Source organism: Salvelinus fontinalis, chromosome 23, assembly GCF_029448725.1.
Source record: "Salvelinus fontinalis isolate EN_2023a chromosome 23, ASM2944872v1, whole genome shotgun sequence".
Classification (NCBI taxonomy): Eukaryota; Metazoa; Chordata; class Actinopteri; order Salmoniformes; family Salmonidae; genus Salvelinus; species Salvelinus fontinalis.
The window spans coordinates 22,335,369-22,359,624 of record NC_074687.1 but is presented as its reverse complement, the minus strand read 5'-3'; the positions used below and the strand labels follow the sequence as shown (position 1 = coordinate 22,359,624).

The 24,256-nt window shown below is 42.7% G+C and overlaps 1 protein-coding gene across 3 annotated transcripts; it reads left to right on the top strand.

The window, feature by feature from the left end:
* The first annotated feature begins 419 nt into the window (after positions 1-419).
* nr1i2 (nuclear receptor subfamily 1, group I, member 2) lies at positions 420-24,107 on the top strand. 3 transcript variants are annotated; one of them, XM_055878247.1, is made up of 9 exons: positions 420-781; positions 5,916-6,088; positions 7,593-7,723; positions 8,384-8,550; positions 8,793-9,175; positions 9,269-9,414; positions 20,598-20,714; positions 21,356-21,461; positions 21,621-24,107. In XM_055878247.1, exons 2-9 carry the CDS (start codon positions 5,922-5,924, stop codon positions 21,766-21,768), a joined length of 1,365 nt encoding a protein of 454 aa, XP_055734222.1. In that variant the 5' UTR covers positions 420-781; positions 5,916-5,921; the 3' UTR covers positions 21,769-24,107. The 3 variants fall into 3 exon arrangements, with proteins under 3 accessions (XP_055734222.1, XP_055734224.1, XP_055734223.1); XM_055878249.1 differs by lacking the exon at positions 420-781 and having other exon boundaries at positions 5,998-6,088; positions 7,220-7,723; XM_055878248.1 differs by lacking the exon at positions 420-781 and having other exon boundaries at positions 6,073-6,088; positions 7,165-7,723.
* The last annotated feature ends 149 nt before the right edge of the window (positions 24,108-24,256 follow it).

Below are 24,256 nucleotides of genomic sequence, written 5' to 3'. Positions count from 1 at the left end.
ATTGATTCGAATTGTATAAATTCTGAGATTTCATGGGTCTATGGTTGAGTAGGTTTACGATCTTTCTTGTATGGGTCGTGTTATTACAGTTACTACTACAGGCTACTACATATGTAGGATCTTAATTCGAGCCAGTTTGCTACAGCAGGGAATTAATCCTGCAATAAAGGAAAGGTGAAATATTATGTGGATTATAATTAATGGACATGTTTGTAGGGGTGAATGAAAATCAAGACTGACATTTCAAAGTGGAAATTACAATCTTCAGAAGACTATTAAACTTCAAATACACTACAAGTTTGAAATATCCTGCTTTGCAGGATATTTCTCCTGCAACAGGGTGATCCTACATATGTACAACACGTCATCCTCCTATCACGAGTATAGGGTGTGGGAAAGCCTGCATGTGGATAGGCCATTGGATGAGAAATCAGTCCGTCTCATGTTGAGAGAGCTCGGCATTTAGCCTTGATACTGTAGACAGCATAACTAATAAACCTGAATTACTAAGACAGTGGTTTTGTTGTATACAACTTTTGAGGCGTTAATGTCAATTTAACCTAGGTCTAAAAATATAATTATTGTCATCTTCAACCTAGAGCGTAACCAGGAAGTGAGTGTGCGCTCTGGAGACGAGGGGAGCTTTGGTGTGGAGGAGTGATTCTGGATAAACACTTTCACTTGAAAGTCGCAGCTACAATGTTTTCTTCAAAGTAGTCATGGCCCACGGAAGTCGCCTTCCAAGACCCGGGGATTATGATATTAGTGCTGTAATGTCTTTGTAAGTAAATCAGTCTTTCATGCTTTATGTTGCCTCTAAAAAGAAAAAGAAAGACCGTAGGATAGGCTCGTGCTCTACTCCGTGTATACAGAGGATACTTTGTAGTGAAATTCACAGCTTGGATCGCTCACGGCTGCAGTAATAATTGTCATATATTTTGCAACATTCATTCACTGTTAAAATGCAATGTTTTGGCTATTGCTACGTTTGTGAAGTGGACCATTTTGTGTCACTGCAATCAGTGTTCATGCCAAAGTACCGTAGGCTACTATACCACCTGCTTGTCTCTGTTCAGAGAACTGTTTCAAACGTTTACACAGAACTTTGGACCCGAGCCTTGGCATAGAAGTGTGTGTGTACGCGCATGTGTTTTGTCTGTGCTTTTGTATCTGTGTGTGTGGCAATTGTGTCATAGTTATACAATTGTTATTCTCACAATGGTAGGACCTGGATTATGAGTCCAGATTCCAGTTGCTGTTCTCTCTCTCTCTCTCTCGCTCTCTCTGTGTGTGCTGTTATTCAGAACACTAACTTATTTCCAGTCTACATGTAATTTGAATCATATCACAAGGTGGCACACTAACATTTTTCAACATGAATGAAGTTCTAGATAGGGAGAGCACTGAAGGCCAAGCAGAGAACCAGTGAAAGTTAAATTACACTCTTTGAGTGACATGTCCCCATAATGTGTGGGTGATGGTACTATGTAATTAAAGTACATTAAACAAAGGCACTAAAAGGGTTGTGATTGGCAGCAGGTCTTGAGCAGACCACCCCTACCAGCCTCGTCTCATAGACTAGATGTAGCATAGTAAATATAAATCCTCAATACCCAAATTAGTATGATATGTTACGTTTGGCATGGTTACGTAAGACAGATGGTTACTTAATGTAAAATGTATGGTTGTTCGAGGTGGGTGGTTTTTCGAGGTGGATGGGTAGGCGTATAATGCGAACGTCTAGCAACCCAAAGGTTACGAGTTCAAATCTCAGCACGGACAACTTTAGCATTTCAGCTAATTAGCAACTTTTCTACTACTTTTTATCTACTTTGAAACTACTTAACATGTTAGCTAAACCTAACCTTAACCCTTTAAGCTAACCCTTCCCCTAACCTTAACTCTTTTAGTTAACCCTTACCTAAACCCTTTAAAACCTCTTGAAGCTAGGGGGTAGAATTTCTATGTTTGGAAAAATAACGTTCCCATTGTAAGCTGCCTATTTCTCAGGTCCAGATGCTAGAATATGCATATAATTGACAGAGTAGGATAGAAAACACTCTAAAGTTTCCAAAACTGTCAAAATATTGTCTGTGAGTATAACAGAACTGATTTTGCAGGCGAAAACCTGAGAAAATCCAACCCGGAAGTGACTCTTATTTTGAAAAATCCCTGTTCCATTGCCTGCCTTTCCTCCATTTGAAGGGATATCAACCAGATTCCTTTTCCTGTGGCCTCCTCAGGATGTGAACAGTCTTTAGACATAGTTTCAAGCTTTTATTTGGAAAAATGAGCGAGATTTATCAAAACTCGTCAGTGGATACACGGATGTCCCTCCATTAGTTTACACTGGTTGCTCCACATTTTCTTTCTCTCCAGTATTGAATAGTTTACAGTCCGGTTGAAATATTATCGATTATTGATGTTAAAAACAACCTGAGGCTTGATTATTAAAAAACGTTTGACATGTTTCCACGAACTTTACGGATACTCTTTGGAATTTTCGTCAAGCCTTGATGACCTGTCTAAGGCTGTGGAATACTGAACATAACACGCCAAACAAATGTAGTTTTTTTTATATAAAAATAATCTTTATCGAACAAAAGGAACATTTATTGTGTAACTGGGAGTCTCGTGAGTGCAAACATCCGAAGATCATCAAAGATAAGCGATTCATTTTATTGCTTTTCTGGCTTTCGTGACCAATCTACACTGCTGCTAGGTGTTCTTAATGTTTTGCCTAGTGATCGATAAACTCACACAAACGCTTGGATTGCTTTCGCTGTAAAGCATATTTTCAAAATCTGACACGACAGGTGGATTAACAACAAGCTAAGCTGTGTTTTGCTATATTGAACTTGTGATTTCATGAATATAAATATTTTTAGCAATTTCTTAAAATTTGGCGCTCTACAATTTAGCGGTTGTTGATGAAAATGATCCCGCTAAAGGGATCCGTGCGTCATGAAGTTTTAACCTAACATATCATATATTTGGAAAATTCATAACATATTATACGTTTTGCAAATTTGTAACATATTGTACATTTTGCAAATTCGTAACATATAATACCAATTGTAATTTGTAGCATATGATAAGAAAAGGGTGATGGAAATTCACAAATTAATACTTACTGTTAGGTTCTAATTATAATAGTAAGAACTCGACGGACACTGTGAAAGCTTAAACCAAGTTTATTCTTCCCAAAGGTTCGAACAGCTGAATCAACGAAAACATATTCACACGAGCACTAATATTTAACCCTTTCTCCTATGCTGAGTCTCTTACACATCTGTAGAGCCAATGCATCTCTGTTGCTAGACAGAAACTTTAGTGATATCTCACTCACTCACTCACTCGCTCGCTCTCTCACTCACTCACTCACTCACTCACTCACTCACTCACTCACTCACTCACTCACACACAAACACACACACACACACACACACACACACTGGACACCAACATAATGTCATTAACCTCAGGTTATTACACAATATCAATTAAATGTCATTAGATTCTCTAATATATTGCTATTACAGTTTTGTTACAAAGCAATAAAGGAATTATGTGTCAGAGAGTCATCAGTGGTGTAACATATAGGTACTCTCATGCAAAGAGTGAGAGTTTTTCTCCATCTCTCCAGCTCTTAATTTTGCCTGACATTGGAGCTCTCTGTCCTTCGGATAACAACTATGAGAGAGATTGAGAAGGAAGAGAACTGAATCAGAAGCACAACATAACTTTGTTTTGGCCGGATATGGTTCTCAATCAGGGACAGCTGTCTATCGTTGTCTCTGATTGGGAATCATACTTAGGCAACCTTTTTCCCTTTTGTGTTTGTGGGAAGTAGTCTTTGTTTGGGGTACTATAGCCCTCTTAAGCTTTGCGATCGTTTTTGTATTGCTTATTGTTTTTGTTGGCGATATCATCCAAATAAAAAGTCATGTACGCTCACCACGCTGCGCTTTGGTCTTCCTTCAATGACGGCCGTGACAGTTCTTTGGCTTGCAAGCCTCCTCCTTTTTCCTCCAAACATAACGATGGTCATTATGGCCAAACAGTTCTATTTTTGTTTCATCAGACCAGAGGACATTTCTCCCAAAAGTGCGATCTTTGTCCCCATGTGCAGTTGCAAACCGTAGTCTGGCTTTTTTATGGCGGTTTTGGAGCAGTTGCTTCTTTCTTGCTGAGCTGCCTTTCAGGTTGTGTAGATATCAGACTCGTTTTACTGTGAATATAGAATATTTTGTACCTGTTTCCTCCAGCATCTTCACAAGGTCATTTGCTGTTGTTCTGGGCTTGATTTGCACTTTTCGCGCCAAAGTACGTTTATCTCTAGGAGACAGAACATGTCTCATTGCTGAGTGGTATGACAGCTGCGTGGTCCATTGGTGTTTATACTTACGTGCTATTGTTTGTACAGCTGAACGTGGTACCTTCAGGCGTTTGGAAATTGCTCACAAGGATGAACCAGACTTGTGGAGGTCCACATTTTTTTTTCTGAGGTCTTGGCTGATTTCATTTGATTTCCCCTTGATGTCAAGCAAAGAGGCATTGAGTTTGAAGGTAGGCCTTGAAATACATCCACAGGTACACCTCCTATTGACTCAAATGATGTCAATTAGCCTATCAGAAGCTTCTAAAGCCATGACATCATTTCTGGAATTTTCACAGATGTTTAAAGGCACAGTCAACTTAGTGTATGTAAACTTTTGACCCACTGGAATTGTGATACAGTGAATTATAAGTGAAATAATCTGTCTGTAAACAATTGTTGGAAAAATTACTGGTGTCATGCACTAAGTAGATGTCCTAACCGACTTGCCAAAACTATAGTTTGTTAACAAGAAATGTGTGGAGTGGTTGAAAAACGAGTTTTAATGACTCCAACCTACGTGTATGTAAACTTCCGACTTCAACTGTATGTAACCTGATTTGATGTGTGCATAAATGTGGGAAGTATGTGTGTGTGATCAATAGGTGTTGAATGTGTGCCCAGGAGACAGCCACCTTAACTTAGGTCCAGGGCCAGCTCCGTCTTGACCACTTGGTCGGCCAGTCCAAGCAGATTACTATGTGTTCAGATGGTGACGAAACATATATATATACATAGAGTAAAAATACAAAAAGGCATGCCCAAACTAAAGACCCAATAACAAAGGTATTGTGTGGGACTGGGATTGTGTTGGTTTCAGTAGCTGTCAGCTGTGTATTTTTTTGACAGGGTCAGTGGATGGATTAGTTATCTCCAGTTTGATTGTTAGTTGATTTCAAATGTTCAGTTTTCTTTAGACATTTAGACGTATTGTCAGTCTGTCTGATTCTGATGTGACTTTCAGTTTATTAAATTATTGTTTTTGTGTAATTGTTAATTTGCCCCATCTAATGTGAAGCTGAGGCGTCCCTGTTCTGCATGCCGCAAAGAATAGAATTGTATTCTATAGAACTGACAGAGAAGTGCATGTCTGTTCGTTCTATTATTATATATAATTCAGAACATTATGTAACAGACATGTAGGACAGACTCTTTCAAGACAGAAATCCATGAACCACCTGTTTAATGCCTGACCTAAGAAGCAGGAGACAATTTTATTTACCGTCATAGATCTAATGACTGCTATATTTAGAAGAACCGACTGACCCTTAAATTTGTAAATAAGGTCACGCCAAAGCTCTTATAATATAAATGTTAATCTGTTTTGACCTGATAAGACTGTGATGTTTACCTGAAATTGAATATTCCTTTTTTTTGTAACTTCAATTAATTAAAAATTATATTAATCTCAAATTGAATAGTCAGTAGTTGGTCTGATTGGAATAGATTGGATAGGATTTATTAGCAGTAGTGTATCAAATCTATTCCATTCTCATTAGTAACAGTGCTGAGGCCTCTGTTATAACACCTCCCTCAGGTCAGAATGAGTAAGGAGAACCTCAGCGACTGGCCCCCATCCCAGACCTCTGCAGAGGAGGAAGAGGAGGAGGAAGATGATGGGGAGCCCAAGGTGTGTCAGGTGTGTGGAGATCGGGCTACAGGCTATCACTTCAACGCCATGACATGTGAGGGCTGCAAGGGATTCTTCAGGTTAGTGAAACACACACACGCAAGCATTCAGTACTCTGTTAGCATAAACAAGGAACTGAGTGTTTGAGAACGTTTGTGTTTTACAAATTAAGTGGTTAATACATTGTGGCCAATAGGTGCTCACAGGTGAGAGCAGTAAATACATCTCCTGAATTATGTGGAATATAATTAATGCTTGATATAGTTTTCATTTGGGCAAATCTAGTCTGACATTTTAAAGTGGAAATTACAAACTTTTGGAGCCCTTTTAAAGCTGCAATATGTAACTTTTTGGGCGACCTGACCATTCAAATTCACATAGAAATGTGAGTTATAGATCTGTCATTCTCATTGAAAGCAAGTCTAAGATGTTGTAAAACTGTTTTGGTTTTTGCGCCTTTACTTTCCGTTTTGTACTCCAACTTCAAACAGCTCAGAATACAATATTTTGGGTTATGGAAAATATATTTCACAGCGGTTTAGATGGCACAATGATTCTCTACACTATACCTACTTGTTTTGTCACATAAACTGAAATTAGGCGTACTACTAGAATTTTAACAACCGAGAAATGGCGAAGCGATTTCTGCATAGTGCACCTTTAAACCTTGAATACTCTGTGCCTTTGCATTTCCTTGCATTTTCCAAGTTTGGATCTGTATACTACTCTGACTCACTCCATATGATCTCTCTTTGTTGCTGGTTGACTTGATTGCTCTTTGTTGCTGTGCAGTGTTGCTGGTTTGAGACTCTCTATGGGCTGGCTACCTGAGCTCTGTATTCTGTATGCTCCAAGTACTCATTAGCGGTAAATAGGTTTGGAACATATCTATCAGTGGTATCCATTGGCGATGAAGATAAGCAGACGTCAAATTAGCTCATTAAAACACACACACACTATCTCTCTCTTATACACACGCATGCACATGTATTTTCTTAAAAAGCATAGTTAAGATAATAACTGAATCCATGTAATTGTCACACCCTGATCTGTTTCAGCTGTCTTTGTCTTGTCTCCACCCTCCTCCAGGTGTTGCTCGTCTTCCCCATTATCCCCTGTGTATTTACACCTTTGTTCTCTGTTTGTCTGTTGCCAGTTCGTTTTGTTTCGTAAAACCTACCAGAGTTTGTTCCCCTGCGCCTGTTTTCTAGTCCTTCCCGGTTTTGACCGTTCTGCCTGCCTTGACCCTGAGCCTGCCTGCCGTTCTATACCTTGCCCCACCTCACTGGATTATTGACCCCTGCCTGCCCTTACCCTGAGACTGCCTGTCGTTCTGGACCTTTTGCACCCTCTCTGGATTACTGACCTCTGCCTGCCTTTGACCTGTCGTTTGCCTGGCCCTGTACTAGAAATAAACTGTTGTTTCTTCAACATTGTCTGCATCTGGCTCATACCTGAAACCTAATAGTAATAATATTTTAATCTGTGGCTGAAACTCCCCTCTTCCACATACAGTATATTATATTCAGTATATTTACAGTATATTTATAATATGTGTATCATGTGCCTTTGATGTTGTGCCAGGCGTGCCATGAAGCACCCCACTAAGTTCTGCTGCCCGCAGCAGGGTGTCTGTGTCATCACCAAGAACAACCGCCGCCAGTGCCAGGCCTGTCGACTCCACAAATGCCAGTCCATAGGCATGCTGAAAGAGTGTGAGTTCCCACACTAACACGAACACACTTACGCCCACATACTGGGTCACCGTTGGCTTTCTAATCTTTCTGTAGTGACATGCAGACCTGGGTGCAGATACGTGTTATTTAAATACTCCTATTCTTTGTATTTGAGTATTTTCAAATAATGTGGTGCTGAATCAACTACTTGTATTCAAAAACATGCCAATACATTCTAAGTGTATTTCCATATATACTGAGTGTACACAACTTTAGGAACACCTTCCTAATAATTTGTCCTCAGGACAGCCTCAATTTGTTGGGCGTGGACTCTACAAGGTGTCGAAAGCGTTCCGTAGGGATCCTGGCCCATGTTGACTCTAATGATTCCCACAGTTGTGGCAAGTTGGCTCTATGTCCATTTGAGGTGGTGGACCAATCTTTATACACACGGGAAACTGTTGAGCTTGAAAATCCCTGCAGCGTTGAAGTTCTTGACAGAAACCGGTGTGCCTGGCATCTACTACCATACCCTGTTCAAAGGCTCTTACATTTTGTGTCTTGCCCATTCACTCTCTGTATGGCACACATACAGAGAGTGAACTTCTTTGAACTTAAAAATGTATGTAAAAGTAATTGAAATAGTATTCGAAACCCAGGTCTGCCGTGGTGGCAAAGCGTTTGTCTCTGTTGCCATAGTGATCATGTCAAAGGAGGCTGTGGAGAAGAGGAGGAGTCAGATCAGGAGGAACAGGATGTTTGAAGAGCCCCCGGTCCTCTCGCCACAACAGGAAGCTGTCATACAGGAACTGTTCAACGCCCATGAAAAGACCTTCGACGTCACCTTTTCCCACTTCCAGTTCAGGGTGTGTGTGTGTGTGTGTGTGTGTGTGTGTGTGTGTGTGTGTGTGTGTGTGTGTGTGTGTGTGTGTGTGTGTGTGTGTGTGTGTGTGTGTGTGTGTGTGTGTGTGTGTGTGTGTGTGTGTGTGTGTGTGTGTGTGTGTGTGTGTGTGTGTGTGTGCGTGCGTGTGCGTCCATGCATTTGGGTTTTGTGTTCTGTGTTGCATATTGGGTGGATGATATCTGATTGAGTTTGTGTCTGTTTCAGCCCATCGACAGAGACCTCAACCCCATGTCTGTGTGGAACCAGACTGCCAGTGGGCAAAGTGCAAAACAGACTGGAAGAATTAATAACTTGTCATCATCTTACTCCACTTCCACCTCCACCAGCTTATCCTCTTCCTCCTGTTCTTTAGAGGATGAGGAGGACAGGAGTGATGGAGGGAAGAATACAGTTTTCACCACTCTGCCCGATGTAGCTGACCTTACCACCGACATGGAGGAGAAGAAGGAGGAGGAGGAGGAGAAGAAGGAGGGCAGGAGTGATGGGGGGAAGAATACGGTTTTCACCACTCTGCCCCACATAGCTGACCTCACCACCTACATGATCCAAAACATCATCAACTTTGCCAAAGGACTCCCCTCCTTCAGGTGTGTGTGTTTGCATATTTGTGTATGTCCCCCTTCTTTCTCTCTATCGCTCTCTTACCTGTGAGGATGTGTGTGTGTGGGTGTGTCTGACAGGGCCCTGGCCATAGACGACCAGATCTCTCTGTTGAAGGGGGCCATGTTTGAGATGATGCAGATCCGCTTCAACATGATGTTCAATGTCAAGACGGGCATCTGGGAGTGTGGTCCCCTGACATACTGCATGGACGACGCTGTCCGGGGTGAGTGAACCTTCATACTACATAGCAAAACCTACATACTTAGCATACATAGCCATTCTGAATACGGAGTCCCAAAGTGGTAGAATGTCCTGCATTGAAGGCCCATTATAAACTAGTCACACAGTTCATGGCTGAGAGGGGTGACTTACTGCAGGTTAATTAGCTGCATGTGGCTCACTATGGAACCTCTAACGAGAAGGAGGAGAGGTGGATATGGTGGATATGCAGGTACGAGGAGAATAGAGGAGGTGGAGGAGAGGGAGGTATGTCAGCAGGTTTAGTTATCTCTGGTGGGAGGTGGAGGAGAGGGAGAGGGAGGTGTGTCAGCAGGTTTAGTTATCTGGTGGGAGGTGGAGGAGAGGGAGGTGTGTCAGCAGGTTTAGTTATCTCTGGTGGGAGGAGAGGGAGAGGGAGGTGTGTCAGCAGGTTTAGTTATCTCTGGTGGGAGGTGGAGGAAAGGGAGAGGGAGGTGTGTCAGCAGGTTTAGTTATCTCTGGTGGGAGGTGGAGGAGAAGGAGAGGGAGGTGTGTCAGCAGGTTTAGTTATCTCTGGTGGGAGGTGGAGGAGGTGTGTCAGCAGGTTTAGTTATCTCTGGTGGGAGGTGGAGGAGAGGGAGAGGGAGGTGTGTCAGCAGGTTTAGTTATCTCTGGTGAGAGGTGGAGGAGAAGGAGAGGGAGGTCTGTCAGCAGGTTTAGTTCTCTGGTGGGAGGTGGAGGAGAGGGAGAGGGAGGTGTGTCAGCAGGTTTAGTTATCTCTGATGAGAGGTGGAGGAGAAGGAGAGGGAGGTGTGTCAGCAGGTTTAGTTATCTCTGGTGGAGGAGAAGGAGAGGGAGGTGTGTCAGCAGGTTTAGTTATCTCTGGTGGGAGGTGGAGGAGAGGGAGAGGGAGGTGTGTCAGCAGGTTTAGTTATCTCTGGTGGGAGGGGGAGGAGAGGGAGAGGGAGGTGTGTCAGCAGTTTTAGTTATCTCTGGTGGGAGGTGGAGGAGAAGGAGAGGGAGGTGTGTCAGCAGGTTTAGTTATCTCTGGTGGGAGGAGAGTGAGAGGGAGGTGTGTCAGCAGGTTTAGTTATCTCTGGTAAGAGGTGGAGGAGGAGGAGAGGGAGTGTGTCAGCAGGTTTAGTTATCTCTGGTGGGAGGTGGAGGTGGAGGAGAGGGAGGTGTGTCAGCAGGTTTAGTTATCTCTGGTGGGAGGTGGAGGAGAGGAGAGGGAGGTGTGTCAGTAGGTTTAGTTATCTCTGGTGGGAGGTGGAGGAGAGGGAGAGGGAGGTGTGTCAGCAGGTTTAGTTATCTCTGGTGGGAGGTGGAGGAGAGGGAGAGGGAGGTGTGTCAGCAGGTTTAGTTATCTCTGGTGAGAGGTGGAGGAGAATGAGAGGGAGGTGTGTCAGCAGGTTTAGTTATCTCTGGTATGAGGTGGAGGAGAGGGAGAGGGAGGTGTGTCAGTAGGTTTAGTTATCTCTGGTGGGAGGTGGAGGAGAGGGAGAGGGAGGTGTGTCAGCAGGTTTAGTTATCTCTGGTGGGAGGAGAGGGAGAGGGAGGTGTGTCAGCAGGTTTAGTTATCTCTGGTGGGAGGAGAGGGAGAGGGAGGTGTGTCAGCAGGTTTAGTTATCTCTGGTGGGAGGTGGAGGAGAGGGAGAGGGAGGTGTGTCAGCAGGTTTAGTTATCTCTGGTGGGAGGTGGAGGAGAAGGAGAGGGAGGTGTGTCAGCAGGTTTAGTTATCTGGTGGGAGGTGGAGGAGGAGGAGAGGGAGGTGTGTCAGCAGGTTTAGTTATCTGGTGGGAGGTGGAGGAGAAGAGGGATGGATGAAATTATTTCTGTAGGTAAGTTAAAGTGTTGTATGCATGGGGGCTAGGGCCCAAGGTAATTGGGGGCCCAGGGTTCAGACTCACATCTCTACCCAGAATGAGAGGAAAAGCAGCGGAGTAAATGATAGAGAAAGACAAGGGGCTGAGGTCTGTAGATCTTCATGGAATTTTTTGAGCTCTCTTTTGTAGCTCAACTACTCGTTGACCAAGCCCTGACCAGACAACACAACATAATTACATTCCTGGAATAAATTAAATCAAATCAAATTTTATTTGTCACATACACATGGTTAGCAGATGTTAATGCGAGTGTAGCGAAATGCTTGTGCTTTTAGTTCCGACAATGCAGTAATAACCAACGAGTAATCTAACCTAACAATTCCACAACTACTACCTTATACAGAAAAGTGTAAAGGGATAAAGAATATGTACATAAAGATATATGAATGAGTGATGGTACAGAACGGCATAGGCAAGATGCAGTAGATGGTATAGAGTACAGTATATACATATGAGATGAGTAATGTAGGGTATATAAACATAAAGTGGCATAGTTTAAAGTGGCTAGTGATACATGTATTACATAAAGATGGCAAGATGCAGTAGATGATATAGAGTACAGTATATACATATACATATGAGATGAGTAATGTAGGGTATGTAAACATTACATTACGTGGCATTGTTCAAAGTGGCTAGCGATACATTTTTACATCAATTTCCATCAATTTCCATTATTAAAGTGGCTGGAGTTGAGTCAGTATGTTGGCAGCAGCCACTCAATGTTAGTGGTGGCTGTTTAACAGTCTGATGGCCTTGAGATAGAAGCTGTTTTTCAGTCTCTTGGTCCCTGCTTTGATGCACCTGTACTGACCTCGCCTTCTGGATGATAGCGGGGTGAACAGGCAGTGGCTCGGGTGGTTGTTGTCCTTGATGATCTTTTTGGCCTTCTGTGACATCGAGTGGTGTAGGTGTAGTGGAGGGCAGGTAGTTTGCCCCCGGTGATGTGTTGTGCAGACCTCACTACCCTCTGGAGAGCCGTACGGTTGTGGGCGGAGCAGTTGCCGTACCAGGCAACCTGCCAGAATAACGACCTTCTCTAATACACCTGATCCAACTTGTGTATACAGGTTCGGAGATCCTATCTTGTTTCTTCATTTCTGTTTCCACACTCCTCTGATGATGGAAAGCTGCACCTTTTCTCAGATTTTATTTATTTTATTTATTTTGCTCCTTTGCACCCCAGTATCGCTACTTGCACACTCATCTTCTGCACATCTATCACCCCAGTGTTTAATTTGACAAACTGTAATAATTTTGCCACTATGGCCTATTTATTGCCTCACCCCCCCTTATCCTACCTCATTTGCACACATTGTATATAGACTTTCTCTGTTGTGTTATTGACTGTATGTATGTTTATCCCATGTGTAACTCTGTTTTGTTGTATGTGTCGAACTGCTTTGCTTTATCTTGGCCAGGTCACAGTTGTAAATGAGAACTTGTTCTCAACTAGCCTACCTGGTTAAATAAAGGTAAAATATGATATTTTTTTAAAGACCAAGCACCTGTGGTTGGATTGTTGTCTGTGCACCTCGTGTCTACACCTGGCAGTAAAATGCATCAAATGTATATCCTACGTATGCATTGTGATTGGATTACTTTGCCATGTTACAACCACAAGTTCATATCACATGCCACGTGCAGTAAGGCAGAATGTTGTGGGGTAGAATGATTGGGTCTCACCAGAATAGGCACAAAGCTGATCACAAGATGCATATTATTATATATTTTTAATAGATTATTATACTTTTATTCTAATAATTCAACACCCTCTAATGCAATGCCAGCCATACAACATATTCTACTATGGAGGTAAAATAGTGACTTAAGTGTACAACCATGTAAAGTATGATTTGCAAATGTCAAATATGAGTTGCACCTGAATAATGAGTTTTGTAACTGCAAAATATATTTGCAAACATGTAACTTTTTTTGAGAATAAATGCAACATCACTTGCAAGTGCATAACTTGATGTGTTAATAAATACAACACTTGCAAACATGTAAGTTGATATGTGAATAAATTCAATAAGATTTGCAAGCATGCAACATCATTTGAGAATGAATGCAACTCATTTACTAAACTTGCGACTGTTTAATCTTTTTCTACTAATCAAAACTATATTTGCCGATATCGAATCTGTGTGCTCAGAGTTTTGCCACTAATTTAGCAACTAACCTCTGCCAATAGTTTTGTAGTTGTAAAAAACTATTCTGCGAGCAAGCAGCAGAGAAAAACACGAGCTCTGGTGGACAGGGATTATTCTGACCAATCAGGTGAGGTGGTATCCTTCTTGAACGTGCTTTCACGTTTCCCAGGGTTCCGGTCTGGCTAGCCTGTATCTGGTGGTTCTTACGTTGTGTAACAGAGGAATTAGTCTAGCTATGTACTTGTTATTTGGTTGAGACTAACCGTTTAGAAAATAGTTGTTTGCTCTATGTATATTTGGTGTGTAGTTGGTTGGCTTTGAATGTTAGCAAGCTGAGCACTCTTCTCAAATTGTCTAACGTTAGCTAGCTTGCTAATAATGTTTTGAGAAGAACAGACGAGCTCCCTGTAGAATCAAGAGAAGAGGGGATGGGGAAGGAGATTAGCTAGATGTGCAGTTGCTTCATCTGTTTGATGCAGTGCCGAGGCGAGATGAGAGCTAACCTCTACTGTGATAAAAAAATGAGATCTCCAGGGCCATTTAAAAAAAGAATCTGTCCCTGGACACAACCTTTGGCTTTTTTCAGTCCTCAACAAATCTATTTTGTTTATGGAAGTAATAGCTATCATAGTCCTGTTTTATATGCAGCTACAGAAAAACTATTATTTATTTATATATATATACACACACACACAAAAGTATATGGACGCCCCACTAAAATCAGTGGATTTGGCTATTTCAGCCACACCTGTTGCTGTCTGGTGTATAAAATCGAGCACACAGCCATGCAATTTCCATAGAGACAAACATTGTTAGTAAAATGGCCTTACTGAAGAGATCAGTGACTTTCAATGTGGCACCGTCATAGAAACGATTTCTGCCCTGCTAGAGCTTCCCCGGTCAACTGTAAGTGCTGTTAAGGTGAAGTGGAAACATCTAGGAGCAACAACGGCTCAGCCGCAAAGTGGTAGGCCACACACGTTCACAGAATGGAACTGTTGAAGTGCACAGCGCGTAAAAATCGTCTGTCGGTTGCAACACTCATTACTGAGTTCCAAACTGCATCTGGAAGCAACTTCAGCACAATAACTGTTCGTCGGGAGCTTCATGAAATGGGTTTCCATGGCCGAGCAGCTGCACACAAGCCTAAGATAACCATGCGCAGTGCCAAGTGGTGGCTGTTGTGGTGTACAGCTCGCTGCCATTGGACTCTCGAGCAGTGGAAAAGCATTCTCTGGAGTGATGAATCACACCTCACCATCTGGCAGTCCGACAGACGACTCTGGGTTTGGCGGATGCCAGGAGAACGCTACCTGCCTGAATGCATGGTGCAAACTGTAAAGTTTGGTGGAGGAGGAATAATGATCTGGGGCTGTTTTTCATGGTTCAGGCTTGGCCCCTTAGTTCCAGTGTAGAGCACTCTTAATACTACCACATACAATGACATTCTAGACGATTCTGTGCTTCCAACTTTGTGGCAACAGTTTGGGGAAAGCTCTTATCTGTTTCAGCAAGACAATTGTAATTTTTGTAATTTTATCTTTATTTAACTAGGCAAGTCAGTTAAGAACAAATTCTTATTTTCAATGACGGCCTAGGAACAGTGGGTTAACTGCCTTGTTCAGGGGCAGAATGACAGATTTGTACCTTGTCAGCTCCAGGATTCGATCTTGCAACTTTTTGGTTACTAGTCCAACACTCTAACCACTAGGCTACGCTGCCGCCCCTGTTCACAAAGCATGGTTCATACAGAAATTGTTTGAGATCGGTGTGGAAGAACTTGACTGGCCTGCACAGAGCCCTGACCTCAACCCCATCGAACACCTTTGGGATGAATTGGAACGCCGACTGCAAGCCAGGCCTAATCGCCCAACATCAATGACGACCTCGCTAATGCTTTTGTGGCTGAATAGAAGCAAATCCCCTCAGTAATGTTCCAACATCTAGTGGAAAGCCTTTCCAGAAGAATGGAGGCTGTTATAGCAGCAAAGGGGGACCAACTCCATATTAATTCCCATTATTTTGGAATGAGATGTTCGACGAACAGGTATCCACATACTTTTGGTCTTGTAGTGTACACACACATATACAGTTGAAGTCGGAAGTTTACATACACCTTAGCCAAATACATTTAAACCCTGTTTTTCACAATTCCTGACATTTAATCCTAGTAAAAATCCCCTGTATTTGGTCAGTTAGGATCACCGGTTTATTTTAAGAATGTGAAGGGTAGCCTTCCACAAGTTTCCCACATAAGTATACTTGGGGTCATTGTCCATTTGGAAGACCCATTTGCGACCAAGCTTTAACATCCTGACTATTCCTTCCTGATAATTTTCCTACCTCATGATGCCATCTATTTTGTGAAGTGCACCAGTCCCTCTTGCAGCAAAGCACCCCCACAACATGATGCTGCCACCCCCGTGTTTCGCTGTTGGGATGGTGTTCTTCGGCTTGCAAGCTTGTCCCTTTTTCCTCAAAACATAACAATGGTCATTATGGCCAAACAGTTCTATTTTTGTTTCATCAGACCAGAGGACATTTCTCCAAAAAGTACAATCTTTGTCCCCATGTGCAGTTGCAAACCGTAGTCTGGCATTTTTTATGGCGGTTTTGGAGCAGTGGCTTCATTGCTGAGCGGCCTTTCAGGTTAAGTCGATATAGGACTCTTTTTACTGTGGATATAGATACTGTTGTTTCCTCCAGCATCTTCACAAGGTCCTTTGCTGTTGTTCTGGGATTGATTTGCACTTTTCACACCAAAGTACGTTCATCTCTAGGAGACAGCACGCGTCTCCTTCCTGAGCGGTATGACGGCTGCGTGGTCCCATGGTGTTTATACTTGCATGGTATTGTTTGTACAGATGAACGTGGTACCTTCAGGTGTTTGGAAATTGCTCCCAAGGTTGAACCAGACAATTGTTTTTCTGAGGTCTTGGCTGATTTCTTTTGATTTCCCCATGTCAAGCAAAGAGGCACTGAGTATGAAGGTAGGCCTTGAAATACATCCACAGGTACACCTCCAATTGACTAAAATGATATCAATTAGCCTATTAGAAGCTTCTAAAGCCATGACATTTTCTGACATTTTCCAGACTTAGTGTATGTAAACTTCTGACCCACTGGAATTGTGATACAGTGAGTTATAAGTGAAATAATCCTTCTTTAAACAATTGTTGGAAGAATTACTTGTGTCATGCACAAAGTAGATGTCCTAACCGTCTTGCCAAAACTGCAGTTTTTAGCAAGAAATTTGTGGAGTGGTTGAAAAACGAGTTTTAAGTACTCCAACCTAAGTGTATGTAAACCTCCGACTTCAACTGTATGTATGTATATATATACACTGCTCAAAAAAATAAAGGGAACACTTAAACAACACAATGTAACTCCAAGTCAATCACACTTCTGTGAAATCAAACTGTCCACTTAGGAAGCAACACTGATTGACAATAAATTTCACATCCTGTTGTGCAAATGGAATAGACAAAAGGTGGAAATTATAGGCAATTAGCAAGACACCCCCCAAAACAGGAGTGATTCTGCAGGTGGTGACCACAGACCACTTCTCAGATCCTATGCTTCCTGGCTGATGTTTTGGTCACTTTTGAATGCTGGCGGTGTTCTCACTCTAGTAGTAGCATGAGACGGAGTCTACAACCCACACAAGTGGCTCAGGTAGTGCAGTTCATCCAGGATGGCACATCAATGCGAGCTGTGGCAAAAAGGTTTGCTGTGTCTGTCAGCGTAGTGTCCAGAGCATGCATGCGCTACCAGGAGACAGGCCAGTACATCAGGAGACGTGGAGGAGGCCGTAGGAGGGCAACAACCCAGCAGCAGGACCGCTACCTCCGCCTTAGTGCAAGGAGGTGCACTGCCAGAGCCCTGCAAAATGACCTCCAGCAGGCCACAAATGTGCATGTGTCAGCATATGGTCTCACAAGGGGTCTGAGGATCTCATCTCGGTACCTAATGGCAGTCAGGCTACCTTTGGCGAGCACATGGAGGGCTGTGCGGCCCCACAAAGAAATGCCACCCCACACCATGACTGACCCATCGCCAAACCGGTCATGCTGGAGGATGTTGCAGGCAGCAGAACGTTCTCCACGGCGTCTCCAGACTCTGTCACGTCTGTCACATGTGCTCATGTGCTCAGTGTGAACCTGCTTTCATCTGTGAAGAGCACAGGGCGCCAGTGGCGAATTTGCCAATCTTGGTGTTCTCTGGCAAATGCCAAACGTCCTGCACGGTGCTAGGCTGTAAGCACAACCCCCACCTGTGGACGTCGGGCCCTCATACCACCCTCATGGAGTCTGTTTCTGACCGTTTGAGCAGACACATGCACATTTGTGGCCTGCTGTAGGTAATTTTGCAGGGCGCTGGCAGTGCACCTCCTTGCACAAAGGCGGAGGTAGCGGTCCTGCTGCTGGGTTGTTGCCCTCCTACGGCCTCCTCCACGTCTCCTGATGTACTGGCCTGTCTCCTGGTAGCGCCTGCATGCTCTGGACACTACGCTGACAGACACAGCAAACCTTTTTGTCACAGTTCGTATTGATGTGCCATCCTGGACAAACTGCACTACCTGAGCCACTTGTGTGGGTTGTAGACTCCGTCTCATGCTACCACTAGAGTGAGAACACCGCCAGCATTCAAAAGTGACCAAAACATCAGCCAGGAAGCATAGGATCTGAGAAGTGGTCTGTGGTCACCACCTGCAGAATCACTCCTGTTTTGGGGGGTGTCTTGCTAATTGCCTATAATTTCCACCTTTTGTCTATTCCATTTGCACAACAGGATGTGAAATTTATTGTCAATCAGTGTTGCTTCCTAAGTGGACAGTTTGATTTCACAGAAGTGTGATTGACTTGGAGTTACATTGTGTTGTTTAAGTGTTCCCTTTATTTTTTTGAGCAGTGTATATCAAATCAAAGTTTATTTGTCACATGCGCCGAATACAACAGGTATTCAGTGAAATGCTTACTTATAAACCCTAACCAACAGTGCAATTTTTAAGTAAAAAATAGGTATTAGGTAAACAATAGATAAATAAAAAAAACAGTACAATGACAGTGAATATAACAGTAGCGAGGCTATATACAGTTTGTATCTGTACAGAGTCAAAGTGCGCTGGCACCAGTTAGTCGGGCTAATTGAGGTAATATGTACATGTAGGTATTTTTATTTATTTTATTTATCCGTTATTTTACCAGGTAAGTTGACTGAGAACACGTTCTCATTTGCAGCAACGACCTGGGGAATAGTTACAGGGGAGAGGAGGGGGATGAATGAGCCAATTGTAAACTGGGGATTATTAGGTGACCGTGATGGTTGAGGGCCAAATTGGGAATTTAGCCAGGACACCGGGGTTAACACCCCTACTCTTCCGATAAGTGCCATGGGATCTTTAATGACCTCAGAGAGTCAGGACACCCGTTTAACGTCCCATCCGAAAGACGGCACCCTACACAGAGCAGTGTCCCCAATCACTGCCCTGGGGCATTGGGATCTTTGTTTAGACCAGAGGAAAGAGTGCCTCCTACTGGCCCTCCAACACCACTTCCAGCAGCATCTGGTCTCCCATCCAGGGCCTGACCAGGACCAACCCTGCTTAGCTTCAGAAGCAAGCCAGCAGTGGTATGCAGGGTGGTATAGTTAAAGTGACTGCATAGATGATAAACAGAGAGTAGCAGCAGCGTAAAAGAGGTGTTGGCGGGGGGGCGGGACACAATGCAAACAGTCCGGGTAGCCAATGTGCGGGGGCACCGGTTAATCGGGCTGATATATCACACACACACAGTAGTAATGCTCTTTACACATTGTAATCTACATAGCTAGGATATAGTAACTGTAGAAAGAAAATCTAATCGCACATTTGCCTATAAAGTGAACTAATGTTGGCTAAGCCACATTGTGCACTATATCCAGAATATGAATATGTTCATGTGGATCCCAGGATGAACTGTATCTTAATACCAGGTGTAATGCTAATGGGGTCAGAGAGACAGACAGTTGCGTGACAGAGTTGACATACTTTCTATGAATGCTGATGTTCGAGTCAGAATGTGCCCAAACCCGTTCTTATTACCAACCAGTATTGTAACTAGAGGAAGCTCAAATTGGACTCAGGCATTCACAGCCTCTGCTGTGTCTGCTTTCCTTTGAAGTGGATTCAATCCCAATGTCTTGTGCTCTAATCAAATTTTTGTCTGTCTACAGTTGTATATCATTAGGCTGGCTGGCCCACCCAAGCCACAGTTTACCAGCACTGGTAGTCATTGTTCAATAGAGACTAGTCTCTGAGCTACAGCTACATGGAGCCAGAACTTTACTCACCTGACCAGCAGCCTCATTGCTGCTGCTAATGAGCCCCTCCCATTTCAACAGGTGTAGCCCATCTGTTTGTTTATGTCTCTGTGGCTGTGTTTACACAGGCAGACAAATTCTGATATATTGCCCAATTATTTGCTAAATATCTGATCTGATTGGTCAAAAAAACCATCATTACATTATAGATAGAATGCTGTGATTAGGGCACCAGCCTCCCTGTTACCATTGCCATTGGCGACCGGCTGGAGGAGCAGCTGTATGACATCTTATGTTTTCCAATCTGGAAAAGTGGTGTCCACTTGAAAGGAAATAATTGGTCAATCAGTGACCCCTTGTAACTGTCAGAGTATCAGGATAGTGTGATGAAGGTTTCTCATGTAATCAAATAAGTAGTGTCAAGTTAAATATAATCAAGGTAGATGAACAGCCTGGTGAGGTTACACCATGGTCAACTTTCATTCGAGTGTGTTGTCCTGTTATTACTGGATGTTTCTATGGTTCCGTGTAGCCTAGTCCTTGACCCTGTTGTTTTGCCTGTAGGTGAGGGTTATTCGATTTATTTAGTTCCTTTATCACATCACATGACTGTAGACGATCATCATCACCCTGTCTCTCTCTCGTCATCACCCTGTCTCTCTCTCGTCTCTCCCTTTTACCCCATCCCCCACACTTTTTTCAATTTTTTAAAACATTTTTCTCTATCTCCTTAGACACAACACCCTCTCAATTCTCTATACCGCATCTCTCTCCTCCCTCTTCCCTCTCTCACCCTCCCCACTCCCAACCCTTCCCATATCTTCATCTCTTTTCCCCTCCCTCCCCTCATCCCCCTATCTCTGTTGTAGCTGGGTTTCAGCGCCACCTGTTGGACCCTCTGATGCGGTTCCACTACACCCTGAGGAACCTACAGCTGCAGGAGGTGGAGTATGTTCTCATGCAGGCCATCTCCCTCTTCTCTCCAGGTAACATTATGCCACACACACACAGACTCCTTACCACGCTCTGACTTTGCTTCATTCTTCCTGCTTTCAATACATTTAAAGGCCCAGTGCTGTCAAAATGTGATATTCCTGTGTTTTATATTTCCACACTATGAGATTGGAATCATACTGTGGAATTGTGAAAATGATGATAATGCCCCTGTAGTGTGCGAGCTGTTTGAAGACCGCCTGAAATGTTCAGCTGGTTTGGGTGGGATGGAGTTTTGGCCTGCCTGGTGACATCACCAGGCAATAAATTAGTTAATAGACCACTAAGAAAGAGTTCCAAATCTTTCTGCCAATAACAGCTAGTTTTCAGTTTTCCCCTTCCCACTCAGACCCCTCCCAGACAGTCCTAGCAAAAGTACTGCTTGAGAAATGTCTCTTTACTAAGAAGCTATTTTTGTTTATTTTCGACCATTCAAAACAATTACAGTACGGTCCTTTATTGTTACCAATAAATGATTTGATATTGAGATAAAAACGGCTACATTAGACCTTTAAATACATCCACACTTCTGCGGAAAGACTGTTGAAATTAGTTGTTAAATGACTTCGTGAGACAGTGGTAGTTGGCTCCCCAAATGCTTATGTGGTTGAAAATGTTGAGTCCTGATTGGCAGATCGTCCGGGTGTGATCAATCATGGTGTGATTGATAGTCTGCAGGAGAAGCTGGCTATTGCGCTGAAGGTCCACATCGACTCCAAGAGGGCCAAGCCTGAGAAACAGTGAGTCTGTCTAAATATTGAATTTCATTGAGACATGAGACGTGTCGTAAGGCATGACGTTGGATAATGTGCCTAGGAATACTGTCTTCATAGTGACCTCTTGGGCCCTATATCCCTGTCTCTCTTGTCCCCCTGTCCCTGTCCTCCCTGTCCCCCCAGCCTGCTGTACCCTAAGATTCTGGCGTGTCTGACGGAGATGAGGACTATGAATGAGGAGTATACCAAACAGGTTCTGCAGATTCAGGACATCCAGCCAGGCAACTCATTTGACCCACTCATCCTGGAGGTGGTCAGCAAGGACCCCTGAGACAGACACACCCAGACAGGCAGCAGCAGGGATGCCTAAATCACTTTCCGTCAGGTTTCAACAAGGACATCTAGGGAGAATCTCAATTACATACTCCTTGTGTCCTCTCTCCTCGACTCCTTCTCAAAACCCATTGGATGAAAGAGCCAGACGTCCCTCCCTTCTGACCTTCTCTTCTAATGGGTTTTGAGAAGGAGGCGAGAAGAAAGGACGCAAGGAGTATGCAATTGAGAAAAGGACCTAAATTACTTTCAGACAGCTTAATCCACTTTCCTCAGCCCGATATACAGAACGGATGCCTAAATAATTGTGACAGGCTTCAACAGAGACATGTAAAACTGCCTATGGGGTGATTGAATCATTTTCCCTCTCAAAAATGTAGATTTTATTTTATTCAAAATATATCAAAAGAGCTATACGTAGTTTTTTAATGTGTGCTTGCTTGTATGTTTTTTTTTTCATCATTCAATTATGCATATTGCCAACGCAAAATGATTGTCAGAGACTCAGACAATTGTGTTTAAAGCACTAATGCAAAATGATCTTATACAGGACTGAAGAAGGGGGGAACCCTATGGTTCTACAGAGGTTTAAGGAGGGATTTTGTTTTCTGTGATCAACACTCTTTGGCTGCTGTATTTCCTAAAAGCTGGTCAAGTGCCTCCTTAATTGTGAGACAAAATCAATCTAGTACATATCAATTTATCCTGATTGCAGAAATGTCACAGGTGAAAAGAACACACTACAATCAGAATCTAAATGTGAAATACATCATCTTATATGTATTGTTAATGTTACAAATGATGCAGGTACCTGTATTCTGTGTTTTAGTGTATTTGTGGTTTTTCCTTGTGATGTGAATGTTTGGTTGTGTTTTTTTCGAGACATGTACAGACGTGTGTTTGGCTGTGTGAGCGTTGGGTCATGGTTGTTGTTGATGTTTTCTGCCTTATATGTGTATCTTTCTGTGTGCTGTAACACTAGTAGACACACAGGACCCTCCATGGCCAGAACTTTATGACCTTTGAACTTTGTTTTGACCTACTCGTCCTACCTCACATGACCTCAGGTCTACAATTCCTTAGGCTTTCCTCTTATTAGTGTACGGCCACACAAAGATTTGGTGTCTGAAATGTATGGATTGAGACAATAGTTTTTCAATGGACGTCATCAGATAATGCAGCCTGGTCTCGTAGACTAGATGTAACATATTAAAAGCAAATATGGAACACTCAAATGAGTATGATAGGTTACATTTGGTATGGTTACATAAGACAGATGGATACTTAAGGCAAAAACAAAAGTAGGGTGATTGGTGTATATCGCAAAAGTTGCGAGTTCGAATCTCATCACGGACAATTTTAGCTAATTATCAACCTTTCAACTAGTTTTTAGCTACTATGCAACTACTTGGCATGTTAGCTAACCTTTCCCCTATCCCTAACCCTTTAACCTAACTCCTAAACCTAACACATAGCCTAGCTAATATTAGCCACCTACCTAGAATTCGTAACATATTGTACATCATACAAATTCGTAGCACATTGTATATTTTTCTAATTTGTAACTTATCATATGAAATGGGTGGTGGACAACCACAAATTAATACATATCATACGAAACATAACATATCACACTAAATGGAGTGTCTCAGATTTACGTACAGAATAATAGGAAATGCTTTGAGACCAGGTTGGATAATGGATGATAATCTAAAAAAAACACCCAAGATGTCTGCCTTGCATGTGTAACTCATCCAGAAAACAGTTGAGTAGTAGAACTTTGACATACAAAAACGGACAATGGTGAATGCATTTTCATGTCTCAACTGAAAATCTCACTTTTTAAAAGTTCATATTCTGTTAACTAATGCGTCATACCCAAATAATGTTGTTGACTCACTTCAAACACCCCACCTCAAACTTGTATCTCAAACAGTATTTAAAAAATGCTTTCCTCATAGATGATGTCATCACAGGTGGTCCTATGTGTCTCAGTCAATAGAGTATGGCGTTTACAAGGGTTGTGGGTTTGATTCCCGCTGGGGCCACCCATATGTAAAATGTATGCACGCATGACTGTACGTTGCTTTGGATAAAAAGTTCTGCTAAAATGTTATATTATCAGCAGTCTACTCACATTTTCTGAATTACCGGTATACGCCCACTCCATTCCAACACAGAAAATATGCTTTTTAACGTAAGTAATTACCATTTTTGTGAAAGAAAACTATTTCACTCATATTGTAATTAATTATAGGTCATATTTCATAGAAATCTGGAAACACTGGACAGTTATTAGCTGTTGTATGTTAAAATAAAAGTTATACATTTAAATTATGTTAGCCTGAAGTGCTCTCTTCTATCAAACCCTCAAATAAAGAGGAATCAAAGTTTGACTATAACAGAACCATGTAGAACAGGCCTGGGCAACATACGGCCCATGGGCCGGAGACCATTCAGTCTGTCCCACGGGAGGTTTGAATCAT